The 17,390-nt window shown below is 40.0% G+C and overlaps 1 protein-coding gene across 1 annotated transcript; it reads left to right on the top strand.

The window, feature by feature from the left end:
* Positions 1–8,517: 8,517 nt before the first annotated feature.
* On the top strand, positions 8,518–14,757 carry LOC145500844 (uncharacterized). The gene is made up of 6 exons (XM_081480378.1): positions 8,518–9,067; positions 10,231–10,325; positions 10,805–10,961; positions 11,724–11,793; positions 12,666–13,172; positions 14,319–14,757. Exons 1-6 carry the CDS (start codon positions 8,642–8,644, stop codon positions 14,483–14,485), a joined length of 1,422 nt encoding a protein of 473 aa, XP_081336504.1. The 5' UTR covers positions 8,518–8,641; the 3' UTR covers positions 14,486–14,757.
* The last annotated feature ends 2,633 nt before the right edge of the window (positions 14,758–17,390 follow it).

Raw genomic sequence — 17,390 nt, 5'->3', positions numbered from 1 at the left:
TGAGATTTTACTCGTCAAGAAGTGCGTTTCGTCTCAAGTTACAAAAGAAGGAGGCAAGAAATTTACTTCGATTTAGCCATCTTTATCAATTTGGCGATAATTCGATGACAAAATAGCGATTGACTTGAATAGGACACGTCTAATTGTGTTACCGGAGACTAATCTGATAATCTACATCTATTTTCAGATTGGCATCCCAAATGGAAGCAGGGAACTCTTCAGGGCTTATTGTGAGGGAGCTATTTTGAAGCGTATGTCTTGAAATTCCCTGACATCTTATTTGTACCTAACCAGCGAACCAATCTACCAAACAAATAACCAACCAATCAACCAATTAACCAAACAACCAACCACTTACCTACCCACCCACCTTATCCTCCGACTTAACTGATTTCCTCCACATAACGATTTGTTATTTTTCATATACGTAATAGTAATGGGCCACAAAATCGGCCTCGCGCTGCGCGCTCGTTCAATTTTGAAATTAATATTATGGGTGACAAATTACTCCTTAATTTAAGCGCGAAATTTCAGCGTTAATTTAAATTGCCATAGCAACGTTTGGCCCTAAATTTCTCGATAAAAAGTCAAAAACCCGCGATTGTAATCGTAATTTGTCACCTATGATATTTAAAGGTAATCAAATGGTATGCTCGTGAAATTACAAAATAATTTCACTTGCGTTTTGTCAAAATTCTAATAGTTATAAAAATTTTGACAAACCTCTTCATCATACTAATCCCCCAGTAAGTACTATTAAACTTCACGCTCCAGCAAAATCGAAACTATAAACCCAATAAGCAAACTGTTTATGAGATTAATTTTAAAAAAAAATCAAATTTTCTCAGTCTCAAAATAATTTTTTACACAGATTAGTGTCAGGAAAGAAACATCACAACACCACTTCTAAAAATGAACACGCAACCTTGCTTTCCGACTTGAATGTTCCAAATCGTTTCAGAGTTCAACAGCGAGCAAAGTATAGCTCACTGCAGCTCAGGGCAGTCTGTATCACAGGTACTAAGTGTCTTCAACACTATTTCAAATGCATTCGACAATCACCAACCACAGAGGACACAAATTTCCGCCGTCATCAACGCTCCTTTCTTCAAACCACGAATCGAATGAACTCCAATAAGTCGATGTGGACCGCAACCGCAAGTTTTCTGAGCGGCTTTTTAACTCCTGCATTATTCAAGGCATCGTCCAGGTTTTTTCGGACCACGGGGGTTTGCTTTGATGCCAAAAAATGATTTGACTTTTTCATCATTTTATATAAGATTTGTAGATCTCGCATTTTAATCCTGCCTTCGCTGTAAGTTTTCTACTCCACGACAAGCGACGCTAGATTTAAGTTTGAGAGTGGCGTGATTTCCGTGAACCAATCACAGTTCTTTGCTACGTATAGCAACCAGAGAGTTTTCTGCATTTTGTATAGGCAATGGATTATGCCAAATAAAACAAAGAGATTCCATGTTACAGTGCGTCTGTTCAGTAATAGATGACAGATGACGTCAAAATGTGGTAAGAACATCAGTGACACACTCCGCTATCGCCTCGTGGGCCACTTTTTTGTTCTTACTATCTTACTGTCATTTTGACGTCATCTGAGATCTATTACTGAACAGACGCACTGCAAGATGGAATCTGTTTGGTAAATAGAAAACGATGAGAGAATCAATGAAATTCTCAAATTTCCAACAGAACACAGCTGAGTGTCTACTAAAACTTGACAAAAACATGGAAAATGTTTCTATTTCTTAATTTCGTTCTATTGTGGCTTTGATCATAGCGTATGACACAGAAGTTGAACTCCTTCAAGGCCTTCAGGACGACAAAGTGGCCAAAATATGGCTGTTTGACTGCAATGATGAATCTGACCTAAAACTCAGGATAGTTCATGTCTTTCCCGTCAACCCTGTCATCGGGGCGCATGTTGAGCTGGTAGAGTACAGAAGGAACTTACAGAAATACTTCTTTGAGTGTTTGGATCGATGGGCAGAAGAGGAGCATGGAAGTTGCTATGAAAAACAGGTGGCATCGAGGATTTTGAAAAAGGGAGAACTAGAATGTCCAAAATCCGAAAAGGTGATTTTATTTGGTAATGGTTTTGATTCAGTTTTTATCTTGTTAGTTAAAAATACACTCGTGAACCATGTTCTAAACAATTATTGCTAGTTTTAACCGTCAAGATCGTAAAATTAATCGTTTGGGATATGCTTCTTAGCATGGTTTTGATTGGTTGATTTCACGTGTGATCCACTAGTTATGCGTTTGTCGTGATCCCAGATCCAGTCAAAGAATCCAGGCAGTCAAGAAAACAAGCACAAAGAATGGTACCAATTGACGGAGACCGAGTCATCGTCCCCATCATAGCTAATTAAGTAACGTTACGTATCTGGGTTACGTCGGGCTGGCAACACAGTTTTCGCAGCACTGGTAATTTTAAATACATAGTCAATAAGAGTCGGAAACATCATGAGTGATTTAACAAAGATTCCTCAAAAATGTCTCATGCATGTTGCTCAGACTGCACTTGGCGACGATCTTAGTGTTGAGTTTTACCTTATCCAGTTTTAAAGTGTTTAAAGTTCTTAAAGTGTGAGTAACTTGCGAATAAGGATACTGTAATTAAAGTAAAGCCTATCAGAAGTCTTGTATGCTGCCCTGTTTTCCTGCGATATTAAGTCGCTGACTTGCCAGTATTACCGGATTTAAGCCAGCTGGATTTGGGTACGGTAAATACCTAATAGTTCCTACGTAGTTTGGTACTTTTCGGCGGCATAACATAAGGTTCCTTTGGTATAGTGGAGTCCTTGTTTAAAATATTTGCCACATTAGCATAAGCAATTTAGTTTCCGATGGAGCTACAAATAAATCAGTTTTGAATTTTCAAAGCTCATAGTACGATTAACTCAGCCTATAAATATGCATATGAGCCTGATGTATTGAATAGTTTTTGTTCAACGAGGGTTTAGTTACTCAAAATTTTACAAAAGACAAGCTCATTAGCGCTTTTGCCACCCAGAAATTTTGCAGTTTTTTAAAGGCAATATCTCCTTGAATATTACACCCAAAGAGCTAAAAATTTCACCACGTATCAAGTTTCACTAGCTCTTTAGCTGGCTGGAGTCAATTCATAAATAGCATGCTACTTTCTGTATGGAAAGCCGTATGCAAATGAGCAAAATGTAAACGATGACGTCACCGTGAATCCCCCTATTAGCATGGGTTGGACTAAACTCGCCAAGTTACAAGCCATGGCTCGACCAAACTTGCCTGATATGCCGCAGAAGTGTTTCAGCAAAATGCTGTTGGATGCACCAAAGTAAGCAAAATGAATTACTTATCATTTACAGCTCTTCACGCGGCAACGCTGTTTTGAAAAACACCGTCTGGGAAAGTACCTCGATGCCAGGAAGAATAAACCGCCTCGCATGGAAGTTATTGTTATCCTTCTATGCAGTGCTGCTGCTCTTCTCATCACCCTCTTGGCGACTGGAGCTTTGTGGAATAGTTGCTTAAAATCAAGACGGACAAAAAAGTCTTGCGGTAGGAATTTTCTCGTGATCTTAATACACTGTGGGTGCTTACCACTTAGCAAAAAAAATCCGGAAATTTCGGTTGAAAGTCAAATGGAACAGTAATTTTCCGGAAAATCCGTTCGGAAATTGTAGACTACTTCCAGAGGTAGTCCTCTTTTTCCATTCGGGACGGAACGGCGGAAATTTCCTTACCATTTGGTAAGTTTTCCAGTTTCCAGTCTCTCATCGGCCGAAAACAATTACAAGAAATCGAATTGCGAATGGTAAGCACCATCTCGTTCGGTTGGTTTCTTGATTTTGGAAGAACCCTTACCATTATTCAACGGTCATCCCAACAGCTCGTTATCGCTTTTGCTATTATCTTTTTAAGATTTCAAAGTAATTAATTTCAACTGAAAAAAAGACATAAATCGGATCTGTATCATGCGATAATTGGATAAATTTTCAACTAAGATGATAACTAACTTTCAGACAACACTGACAACAATGTTAGTATCCATCAGGAAGTGGGTACATAAGAATTATAACTGAATGTTTTCATTCCAATAAAAGGTGCGTTTCTTTGGGGTGATCTGAATCAGGATCAGTGATCCAAGATCACTTGGATCATGGCGCATCAAAGGAAACGACGAATCCACTCTGGTCATGGATTCATCGGTTCCTTTGATGAACTAAGATCCGAGTGATCTTGGACCACTGATCCTGATCCACATCACCTTAAAGGAACGCAGTGGGTACACAAGAATTACAGCCAAGAGCGGTCGCTCTGAAACGAGAAGAATCGGCAACAGGAGTTTAGTCAATGTCAAGTGTATTACAGGGTCCATAGTGTTTTTGTAGCTCATTATACTTTTAGTCGTTGGCAACCATTATTTTGGCTCGCCAAGCATCGCGTCTCTCACCATGAAGTGACTAAACTAAACCATAGATAGCAGAAGTCGAACCAAATCACTTGCCACGGTAAAAAATTTAAGTTTAGTTATTTATTTCATTTATCGATATTTATTTATTCATTTGTCACAGGTTCCTGTAAAGATTCCGATAAATTAAATTAACAAATACGTATCTTTGAAAGAAAAAGCCTTTGATAGGAGCGTTAATTGATGACCTAAGCCAGTTATAAGAAAGAGTAATGAGGCTTGTCAATCCTCAACGCACAGAAAACAGTGTTTTCGTACATAAAACTATTTATGTCCCATTACTAAAAGTGCTTTTGTAGGTTTAATTTTGTCAAAGATATATTAGGAAAACTAGCACGTGCAACTAGTAACAGGATGGCAATGTCTCTATGGTAGCATGGTAACAACCTATGCCGGCGGAGGAAACAGATGACGATCAGCGTCCTGATTGGACAAAAAGAAAACGGTCTTCTTCATCAGTCAAACTTAAAAGGTTTTTTCAAGACTGACTAGCTTAGTACTGGTCTCCCTGTCTGCAGGTCTTTTTGCTTAAAATGTTCAGACAGGAAACATGGCGAGTCACATGATAAGGTACTGAGTCAGTTGAATACTAACCGTATAAGGCTAATTAAGTAATTTTTAATTAGCATATCACGGATAATTATACGGTTCAAATACATATGTTATTTGCCGGTTGGGAGGTCCGTATTGTGAAAAAATGTGACCGAGGTCTTGAAAATTCTGTCCGAGGCTGCAACAACAAAAATTTATAGCTTGCGAGCAGCTTAGCAAAATATAGTAGTCTGAAATCAAATATAAACACAACCGCCCCCAAAAGTATTTAATTAATTATTTAAAAAAGTAGTATTTTTATAGTTGAAGTGAGCCTCAATTCATTCCAAACTTTCGATGGAGCTTTTTAAGCTTGTTAATATATACATTTAATTTTTGCAACGGCAAATTGTTAAATCAATAAACATATAAACAGGAAACTGACTTTAATTTCTCTTTATTTGTAAACTTAATACAATGACTCATTTCAATTGACAAAGGTCGAGTGGCACTAACATTAGTTTTAACTTTAATTTTAGTTGCATTTCAATATTTGTCTCTTAGCTCAACCAAACGGAGTCCAAGCTATTGCAAATTTCGAATCGATGTTGAACTTCGCTCAGAAAGGACATGCCGACAATTGCTCTGATATACTTTCGTTTAAATCGACGAAAAGTTTGTGTGCACTAGGAAGCCCAACGCAAGCAGCCATAAGCAGCATTCGAGTTGTGATTCATTCTTAAGCAACTTCGATCACTTTCACTTTTATCCACAACCCCCTGGAAATTCTTCTTCGCCATGCCACGCGATCAAGTGCAACCACTGCTGCCCCGCTCCACGACGTAAAACCAGAGGCTGTCCTATTTTTCTTTGCGGTTCTACGCCTGGTCTCCCTCGGTCTACCACGTCGTCTCTCTCGCTCCGGAGCTCAAGTTATTGCTGTCGTGGGATGTTGGCTGGCATTCATTCCGAGGATGCGGCTAATGAACCTCCAGCGCCGCTGGTGTATTTGTACACTGATGGTGCTGATGCCAGCCCGGTTACGGATCTCGTCATTGGATATTTTCATAGGCCAGAAGATCTTCATGAGCCTGTTCAAACTCTTACTTTTTATGTAGGAATAAATCCAGTTTGGTCATACGCCACGTTTCACACCCATACAGTAGAACAGCTTCTTTGAAGAAATATCGGTTTTTTTTTTAATCAATGACTTTTGCGGAATGGAGGGATTGGCCGCATGCCCATCCACCAACCTGGAGGGCCAGGGTTTTCTGTCAGGGTGGCCTCCCTTAGCCACTAAATACCGTTATTTCAAAAGGCACCGGATACTCGCCTTATGCCGTTGTCGCTCAGGTGCAGTAGAGCTGTGACCTCGATCAGAAGTTATAAAAAATATATAACTGATATACTACGCGCGCTCTCATTGGTCGATAGGTGTGTTTAGATGAGAGTATGTAAACACGGTTGTGACGTTTTAGATTCGCGCGTATTTTTGAGAAATATTTTGTAAAAGCAATAAAGTACTTTTTCCGTGTTAACATGGCCTCGGCTAAACAAACCCTCGACTACGTCTTGGGTTTGCATGACCGTATCGACGAAAAACACGAAAAAAGTAACCTATTGATTAAATACAAATTTAGTAATCAAGAAACAAAAAATATACTCCATGTTTCTATCTAGTCGTAAAAACAGGAGCGTAAGTTAATGAGAACGAGAGATGCTGTGGGAAGACCAGCCGCAAACGTCCATTTCCAAAGTTTTTTCGAGTTCTCTAGAACTTTCAAGAGTGTATCGATAACTCGGTAGAAACACGGAGAAACTATTTTGTATTTCTTTTAGAAAGCGCCGCGGGAAAAAGAAGGAAAGTTCCTCGTTTGTTTGGATCATCTAAATGTAAATTCTCTTTGCTCACTTCAAACGTTCGTGCTAATTCTGTGTTTCTGTAGAGTTATAGAAGTCCAAGGTTTCTTACAAAATGGCTTTTTAATTGTTTGTACAATCTAGAGCTCGGTAGATAAAAACTTTTTAGAAAATAAAATTGAAGAGCATCGTTGCCATTTGATCCAGTTTTTGATCAGGTTTTTTTCTTCGACATTTTTGTGACAGCCTTTTAATGGGTTCCTTTTTGTTTTATTTTTTATGACCAATCAGATCTACAAAGTGATGTACTTGCTATATCTACTTATAACTTGTTTATGTGCATCTGTCTCACTAAACTATGCCCCTGTACATACAAATTTTTACTCTCGTTTATTTTTTAGCATTGTGAATTGTTGGTACTCCTCCAGATTCCTCTCCTGTTTCTTCACTATTCTTTAAATGGAAACATTACAAATAAACCATATTTAAATTTTCTTTTTTAACTTTCCGCATCGGTAATTGCTTTCTACCCGCCGCTGTCAATTAATTCAATATGATAAAATGCAAGAATCGCTCCTCTGCCTCAGGGTAATAACTGCATTTTATGCAAAATATACTATGTTAATAAACACCTGCAAACGCCATTTGAAGCTTTCGTCCAAGAAGTCAAAATTCATTATTTTCTTAAAATCATCGCACAGTGTATGGGGCTGAGAATGAACCTCGGTCCGTCCCTCTTCAAAACCTGAAAGTGAAATTTTCAATGACTAAACTAACTTTTGTAGTGTGATCACCTAACGGGCGAGGAGACTGTCCCCTCATAAAGATTACAACACTGGACGAACTGCTGATGCTCGCTGTTGCAGCCGCATTTAATTGTTATTTTTTCCGTTTGTGCGTGCATTCTTTCGTGATCATCGCATTCTTTTCGTTTATCTCGCTTTCACGTTATCGATGTTCTGTTAGGTTTTTTCGCATAATTTTGCTTTGTTTCAGCCCCCTTTTGTATGCGTCTTTCTAGTTTATTTGGGCATTTTCTTCGCGACGCTACCGTCATCTCGTCTCTTTTACCGCCCTGCCGTTTTCCTTTTACGTGTACCTTAGCTTCCTAGTCATACAACGTTTGTAAGTATCGTCTACCTTCGGCTCGTTATTTCTCTTTCTTTTATTGTATTCGTCTATAACTTGTAATTTATTTTTTTTGTAGCAACCGCTCCCTTTTCATCGCTTCTGTTCGCACTCGTTAAATTGTACATTTCGTCTTAACCGTTAAAGGCCAAGTAGCGTGTTGGACGTTGACTACAATACTCGCTTTTGAGTTCACTGAAACCATTAAGGGTGCCAATGTGTGCTGCATCTGATAAAATAACAAAAGCTGGAGAATGATTGGTCTTATTCTCTCTTTATCCTGCTTAAAATTATAAACGCCGCTCACTCAGTGCCGTCTGACTGACTGAACAATTTGTTGTTAGAAGCTGTGACTCCTTTGCTGAAACCTGGAAAAGACCTGCGAATGTTTTTGTACCTCGGTACAACAAAGTACTCTCAATGTTTGTATAATTGATGCTCAGTTAGGTGAAAGTATTAACTTTTGAGTTTTAATTATTCATTTAAACAATAGTTATGAACGCGCATAACTAACTAACAACCAAGTTGCCTCAGACAGGCTAGACTGGTTATAATCACTTGGCGGTTTTATTTGTTACAAGCCTGTGCGCGACTATTTATCGAAAGGGATATTGTCTGAAGCCTTCATAACCGCCGACGTTCCGTCCTTAACTGAAAATGACTGTTTTGGAAGTTTTGTTCATTGTGACTTACTTCTGCGGTACTCAAGCAACGGATGTGTCAGAATTGCAAACCAAGTGGGAGTATTCCGGCTACCAAGAGAATTTTCCGTTCTTTACGGCCGAATTTGATTCTCGATTAAAAGCATGGAATGAAACCTTGATCAACGCCAGCAGATACTGCTCAAAGTTAAACGACAGTGGCTTTAGCACAAAAACAACACTCACATTCTGGTTTCCAAGTTTTGACGTCGATCGTGAGGAAGATTTTTTGAAGTTTGAAACCTTTCACCCAGTGCTGGTGCGACAGAAGAGTCGACACGATCTCGCTACCATCGCCTACTTGTCTATCTTAGAGTTGTGGCCTCTTCTGGTGTTGTGTTTTTCATGTGCGGCTCTCGCAGGAATGATCATTTGGGTTTTAGTAAGTATAACTTAATAGGCTGTATAATAGCTAGTTTCCTTTACGTGTAGCGTGTTTCGCCGACTCATTTGAACATTTCTTAACTTTCCCTGCCCTCAAACGGATTTTAGTGACAGCACTCTTCAGCAGCAAGAAGTCGAATAGCTGTTTTGCAGTCGAGCGGCCTGAAAGCTTTCGCGTTCTTGAAGAAACACGAAAAAAGAAACAAACACATCACATGTACTTTGAGCTTCCATTGAAAGGGTTTTCAGTCACGATCAGCATCAATAATGTATGCCTTTAAAGAACTGACGCCGATGAACCATGTCTCAATTTGTAAACACGTTTATCCATTTCTATTATAGTCAACACTAGCCACCTGCATTAGCTGTAGAACATTAAAGAGAGTCTATTTATGCATGAGATTCCAATATTACCCACCGGAGTCAAACGAACATATCTTCCTTTAGGGCCTGTTTACATGGAGGGTGGGTGCCCCGGCTAACAGGGCTACCCGGTTAGAAGGGTTGACACATAGCCCGCCTTTACATGCAACTAATCTAACCGGAACAGTGAGTGGGCTGCGTGGGCTATCTTTTGAGCGGCCGCTAAGCACAACAAACAAAATGGTCGAACAAAGAAACTTTTTGGCGGCGAGTTTAACTTTTTTATCGCTCATTCCGCTGGCTGCCTGTTTTCAGTGTATAGGACAGTGAATAGTGTATAGAACGACGAAAAAATTCCCCTCGCGCTGCCATGTTTTCGCGGTTTATCTCACCTTGGCTAGCCGGGATAGACCGGCCCGAACCGTTTACGTGGTAAAAAGCTATCGGCCTAGCCGGGTACCCCGGGCAAGTAGACAGGGTGCCCCGGGTAGGTGGGCTACCCTGTCTAGCATGTAAACGCTTCGATGCGTTTTCTAAAGAAACATATGAGAAGTTAGCCCTCCCAGGGTAGCTCGATTAGCCGGGGCACCCTCCCTCTAAGTAAACAGGCCCTTAGAAAACAGTCCTAAGAAAATACGCGCGCTGATTGGTTAAAAATCGTGTTTCTATAACTCGATAGAAACACAGAACTAGACCGAGCTGTTGACGTAATGATGGCGCGAGCAAAGACAATTTACATTTTGATAATTGAAATTAGCAAGTTGTTCCTTCAGCTAAAGCTTGACTTTTTTTTTCAAGGATAGCGGGTCAAATCCAGAACAGTTTCCGAGACGATTTTGGAGGGGAATTGCTGACGGCATGTGGTGGGCAGTTGTTACCATGACAACGGTTGGGTAAGTCAACAAAGAAACGTTTTTTATCCCTGGGGGACGGTTTCTTTAGATTTACGACAGCAGCTTAATTTCCTTGTCTTCAAGTTCTCTCTAATTGTGTCGTGGCTATTTTGGGCCGGATTGTTCAACGTCCTATTGAACTAACCCAAGATCAGCGTTAATTTTAATTTCAGATTTTGTATTTTTTTTAGGTGACGTTTTCTGTTTTTATTATTTGTCCTTCAGTTTTGAGCTTGGGTAATATCAAACTATACAAAAAATAAGAAGTGAAAAACATTTTTTAGGGGAAAAATTGATACTTCGCGATCGGTTAACTTTTAATCATTTGTTAGCGTTAAGCCGGGTTATTGTAAGCCGAATTTCACTAATTTTTACCTCTCTTAAGTGGCCACCAATGTTTAGCACTATGTGGGGTCACTTACCGGTAGGTTCAACTCCCGGGTTCAACTTCAATAACTTAGCACGTTATACGTGTGTAGGTATGGGGACAAGGCTCCTAAATCATTGCTTGCCCGGCTGGTCGCAAGTGTGTGGATGGTCGCAGGGATCATCTTGTTGACGATGTTTACGGCTCAGGTCTCTGCTCGTCTGGTAACCCAGGAACTGGACCGTGGCAACCATCTGTTTGGTAAAAAGGTAAATAGGCAATTCATGTGGTAACTGCACTCGCATTTTACATTCTACAATCTGACTAGAAAAATATTTGCAACCGTTGAGACAACTTGTGACATTGTGTTTGACTCTTTGAAGTATCCTGATAGGTTCATTGTTAAAAAAAAAAAAAAAAAAAAACCAGGATTAAATATACATAACGTACTCTGCTACTTGTTACTTAACATACTCTTTTATTCATTCCTTGAAGTTCTTAGGGAGATATTCATGAGGTGTCTTATTTTATATTTACGAATGTCCGTGACATAAATCCCTGTAAGCATGCCTGCCATGCCCATTGGTATATACGCTTGTTATCTACACCTCACCTTGTAACATCCGTGCACGTGATCTCTAGCATATCCTGCATAATTGTAGCTGTTTTACACCTGCCACCACACTTCATAGCTAGTCAATTACCAGCCATGCCCTAAGCAACACTCCCCAGTTAGTCCCATGAAATACAGTGTGGTCTAAAGCTTGAAATATTCTTGGGGAGAGTTCTACGGAGTAGAGATGATCTAGAGATGAGAGCGCTCGCCTCCCACCTGGTCCCATACATATGTGGTTTGAGTATGTTTTTGGTTCTCGTCTTGCTTCAAAGATATTTCTCTGGCCTCTTCCTGAGGAACAAACGTTTCTACATTCCAGTTTGACGTCAATAGAGGGTCCGCATGAAGAGCAGCTGTTATGCACTCTTAAGATTAAAATCAGGATATTTAGCTTGTGGAATCTGTCTTTGTATAGATTGGAGTTCCGCCTGGACTTTCTAAGTCAGATTACGTTGATTACCAGATGACATATTCTATTGTAGAAGGTATTGTTAATCTAGTGATTTGAACTAATTTCTAACGACTGCAATAACACTAATTTTATTGTCTCCAAGTATAACACAGCTTAATATTTCTTCTTAAAAAATGGCCCAAAGAAAATATGGGCGCTAACTGGTTTAAAATTGTGCCCCTATTAAACAATAAGATTATTCGCTCACGATTTCTATCGCGTGATAGTTGACGTGGGCTGCGCCCTCGTCAACTATCACGCGATAGAAATTGAGAGCGAATAATTTAATTGTTTTAGTATAAATCTAGAAGTTTAGAATTTATTTAAATCCTCTTCATAGACACTTCGAAAACGTCAATAAGCGGCCGTCATTTTGTCAACGAGGCACACTGCTACGCTACTCACTATCTATCATAGAATAGATAGTGAGTAGCCTAGCCAATCAGAGAACGGCATCAGTGATAGAACATAAGTAGATTTATACTAAAACCTGACAGAAACACGGTACATGCTTCCTATTTCTTAAATAACGTATTTGTCAATTTGAGTTACTATCTTTTATTTTATTTATTTATTTATTCATTTATTTATTTATTTATTGTTTTTGAGGGTTTTTTTTAATTTTTTGGTAAAGGAAGGCCTGTTAGTTGTCTGGGCTGTACAGGCCGGCAAATGATCTCCGAATGAAGTTTACCTCAAATAAACCTCACATTGTACCGCAAATGATCCCCGGACCGCAATCATCAATTAGTTTTCAAAATTCTTTCGAAAACAGCTCTCTTTAGTTGTCATGTGGATAATTAAGTAGTCGAAGACATGCATTACTTGTAGGAAATAAGATCAATTATTTTCGCCCGTGGGTCGTTTAATCAACTAATTAAAGTATTTCAACTGTCACAATTTTAGAAATAAGTGACCCCTCAGAGTCTGCAAGGACTTCGACTGAAGAAATGGATTCTGTAGTGTTGTTCCACTGTGACGACAAAGAACTTTTCAAGACCTTGCGAGTGCTTCAGTTCCTGCCTCAGTGCGAAGTTGGTGCAGCGCTGCTATTTTTTACAAGCGACCCATCTGCTGACGATGACTACGCAAACGGCGAAAATTCTAACGACATGGCAGCTGTAGAGAGTTACATCAAATGTATGAAGACACAGACACGCTTAGCCCGCAATTACCGCCATGCATTAACAGGAAACCAACGAAATAAAGCGTCGAAATCAAGCTCGTGCAAAGATCTCTTGGAGGAAAACGAAAAGCTCAAGTTTCAATTCCAATGGGTTTACTTTAAAGACTTAACACAGTATCTGATCCCTTTTGGCGCTGTGGTTGGTTCCCTAATGCTGGCCTCCATTATCGGGACCATCTGGGATTGCTTCCACAAAGAGGAGATCTACAAAAGTGACACCAAAAGAGGTGACCGTCTGAATAATGTCTGAATGTGTCTTAATGTGACCAAGTTAAAGCCCGGCCCGTTATACAGACTCTCGCTTAACACTAACAACTTCTGTCATTATGTAAAGTTTATATGAAATATTTCATATATGAACTGCGGTTATAGGTGAAAGTGAAGAACTTCCTCACGGGAAGATATGAACTCAATTAATTGACCTCGCTCCCAATGTGTGGCTTCGTAGCTCAGTTGGTAGAGCATCGCACCGGTATCGCGGAGGTCACGGGTTCGAATCCTGTTGAAGCCCTGATTTTTTTTCAGGCTTCTTCTTTCCAGTTGCTTAAATTGGAAAATTAACTGCGACGATCATTCTTCACTTTCAACTTCTGTCATTGTTGTCAGTCACCTTTTTTATGAGGACACTTTATGCCAAAGAGATAATCATTAGTTGTTCACCAAAGGTTGAGCCATTCGTTTAATATCATTATTGTAGCATAAAGGGATACGGGTTGCCAGTATCGATCAATCCAAGTACATTAGCAGTAAAGCATTGCTAACCACCCTAAAGGTCGCCGCACACGAGGGGACTTAAGTCCCTACGACTAGTCCTGCAACTAGACGTCCCCTGAAGAGTTTACACGAAGGGACTGGTCGCAAGGACTTGTCCCAAGAACACTTTAAACGAGGCGTTTTGAGGAACAAGTTGCAGGGACTTGTTCCAAAAATTCAAACCAGTTTGAATTCGTGGGAATAGTAGCAAGGACCAAATTTTAGTCCCTGCGACTAGATTTTGTGGCAAAAATGGCTAGTTCACGCGATGGGACTTGTCCCCGCGACTTGTTGCAGGGGCTAGTCGCAAGTACTGGTCCCCTCGTGTGTGACGACCTTAAAATGCGTGAAGATGCTTTTAAATCATACCGTGTACGTTTTAACTAATTTTTGGCAGCGAAGCTATGACAAAGCTACTAACTCTATTATTTTTTGAAATGTATGTAACTTTTTCGTATTCAGTGTTGGAAATATTGGTTTCATTCTTTGTTGTAGGGTTATATATACCTCAATGTTTCCCCGATTCAGACAACACGTCAGTTCATGCTCAACGTCTACCTTGATTACCTTGATTACAAATGATTGCAGTTTCCTAAAATGTACTTCTTTTCTCGCATTAGTAGATTTGAAGCTTATGATGAGCTCAGCTGATCAAAGTGCAGGATCGATGTTCGAAAGGAATGCCGCAAAGGAGGAGAAGAGCTCGCTGAAGGCTGCAACTCCAGGTGATGAGAAAATCAGCACTCTTGAAATGCATGAAAGCCACCTGCCTTGTAATGTCAAGTGACTAAGTTAAAACAGTGCCTGCCGTCGCATAAAACCACTTAATGGTCCTTAAAATCTGTCGATTTTAGCCATGAAGTACACTAGATCAGGCTATTTTCCCTTTTATCATTCAATTATGAATATTCATTTAAAAATGAAAAGAGTAAATAAGGATAAAACTTTCATTAAACTTTCGGTATGCAGGAAATCTCAAGCGGTACACCCTTTTTAAATAAAATTACATAACTATAGTGTGAAAGATTCAACCTAAAATAGCATATTCCCTAAAATGTATTTCCTCTAGCAGCAAATTTCACAATTAAAGGGTTCCTCAGTTATCAGACATTTTAATCAAACAGAGGTGTTTGATGTCCTTGTTATAGTAATAGGTCATTACAGGAGGTAAGCGAATTGTTGTCGGGGCAAATTGGGATAGACGTTTTGAGATTTTCTTCATAGTTTCCCAAGCCAGTTTCCCAAGCCAAAATGAACAATCCAAAATTCCACTCGGAGACAAAGTAAAAGGGGAGACAGCAAAAATGTGTGCGGTCGTCGCTTTTGGAAGCTAATATCATTGGTTAAGATATATATTCAAAACATAACCTAAGAAAGGAAAAGCACTTTGCTTACTAAATGGAGGTGTCCTTCCAGTTGAGTCGGTTAGGAGGTTCAATGTTTATGAAATTTCAAAAAACCGCATACAATGGATTGAATAATAAAAAGGTAAATGCATCATAAGTGACATTTTATGTCCAATCAACACATCATTGTAATGCACAATGATTTTGTTATGTGTATTCATCAATTAGAAAATATGGTTGAAGTTTTTAGACGTGTTTTAACCATCAAGTTAAGTATCTTGACTTTGTGTTTGTAGCGCAATATTCTATTAAGAATTTTAAAACAAGAGTAAACAGTTTTAATTTTTAGCATTGACGTGTTACAGGCATTTCAGTGGATACTCCTTGATTTTCTTAAGTGTTACAACTGCAATGCTATAGCAACTGCACTTGCCGCACTAGATACAATTGCAACACAGTAGTTCTATGGCAAATTAAAATTGTGAATTAAGGAGATTTTCCAAAATATTTAGGTACTTAAGAATATCTTGAAAATAACATCATTATTGACCAGAATAAAATTTGTGAACTGCTGAGCTCTCATGACTATTGATTTGTGGCTATTTTTACAAAACGCAATAACACACCAACTGAACCGTCAATCCACAATTTCATCTACAGCGGTTAGGCCCAGCTCAGACGTTGTGCTTTGGCCGTGCCGAACTGAATCTTAATTAGGTTCGACCAAGGGCCTGATTACATGACGAATTTCAGCCCAGGTAGGGGGGGGGGGGCTGAAATTTTGTTGCGATTACATGACAAATTTCAACCCGGACTGAAATATTAGCCTCGACGCCAAATATGTAACTGCGCGCGAAGAGTCTCAGGAGAGGCGCCGAGAACATGAATCGTGAAAATAGGCACATTGCTTCTCTTGCAGTTTAGCCTTTTGTTGGCGCTCAATTTTCAACCTTTTTGGGATGGTAACAGCCTACAAGATGATGGAACTGAAACGAAACCTGTCTTTTGCTACGTATCTCTCAGCCAGAAATACGCACTTGCATAGAAAGAGCAGATATCTTCAAGCTCGCCGAGTTCGTCGAAAGCATTGAACTCGAAGTTCTTATATTCCACCTGAGCTTTGAAATTTGCGAGACAACGAATAAGATTCTCGCTTCTCGCTTAATCGCTTCTTTTTCGTAGCGGCAGTCATCTTGTTTCCCAGAAAACAAAATCATGATTGCGCATGTCCAAGCTCGCTTTTCAGCCCGGGCTGAAATTCTGTCTCCATTGCATGAGATTTTTTCCCATTTTTCAGCCCGTTTGCCAGGTTTTTCAAACTGGGCAAGGATTTTCAGCCTGGGCTGAATTGCTGCCCGGGCTGAATCCTTTTCCATGTGGTCGCCAATTTGATTATAAGAGGATTTGTTTCAGAAGCCGGGCTGAAATTCGCCATGTAATCAGGCCCTTAAACACGGCAGAAACTCGACTCTGATTCAGACTTCGTGCTAGAGTCGTACCAAAATCAATATTTACTGAAGCCACGTAACTATTCTCCTAGTAACTCCCTACGAAAACGCAATCCTATCAAAATACTTTAATAATTTATGAATTTTGTTTGGCGCGGCAGAAACACGACGTTTGAATTGCCGCCGTGCAAGAGTCGTGTAAAGCCTGCTTCTCATATCCCGCCGACCTACCTGCAACGTAGTCGCCGGTTGCAACTGCCGGTTCCATCTGCGATGGATCGCCGTCGTACTCTAATTGGCGCGGAATGCAAATCGAATTGGCGCAATTTTCAAACATTCTACCTGTAAATATGGATCGAATCGTCTTACTGGAGTACGTTGCGTCCGCAGATGACGTTCACATAAAATATTTTCATAGCTGATAATCGCCGACAACCGCCGGTTTGCCTACGAAGTTGAACTCAGCTCAACTTCGCAGGTAAGCCGGCGGTCAATTATCATTCGGCGATAAATGTACACATACGCCGTAAAGGTGTCCCAGGCCGTGCCGGCGGCTATGTCCCTTATGAGAAACAGGCTTAACACGTCAGAGCTTGTCGAACTTAATTGCTTGGGGAACCTAATTCAAAAGTTTGATTCAGACGCCGTACTTCTGCCGTGCTTTTGTCGAACTTAATTCCTGCATGGCAGAAGCACGACGTCTGAACTAGGTCTTAGACGTTTTAATGTTACTAATATTCAGACTCAGGTACTGCTCACGCGGAGCTCTTTAGGGAGGTCTTTCTATTCTTTTCCTTTGTTTCACGTTAATGGTTCCTCTGCCGTCTCTTTGTCAGAACGTTAAGTTCAGAACAGCTCCGTTCTGGGATTCATATAGTCCTTGTAGTTGTCTGGGGTG

This window comes from Orbicella franksi, chromosome 10 (genome assembly GCF_964199315.1).
Source record: "Orbicella franksi chromosome 10, jaOrbFran1.1, whole genome shotgun sequence".
In the NCBI taxonomy this organism is placed as follows: Eukaryota; Metazoa; Cnidaria; class Anthozoa; order Scleractinia; family Merulinidae; genus Orbicella; species Orbicella franksi.
The sequence above is the reverse complement of the archived record's forward strand: the minus strand, read 5'-3'. Positions and strand labels throughout refer to the sequence as shown.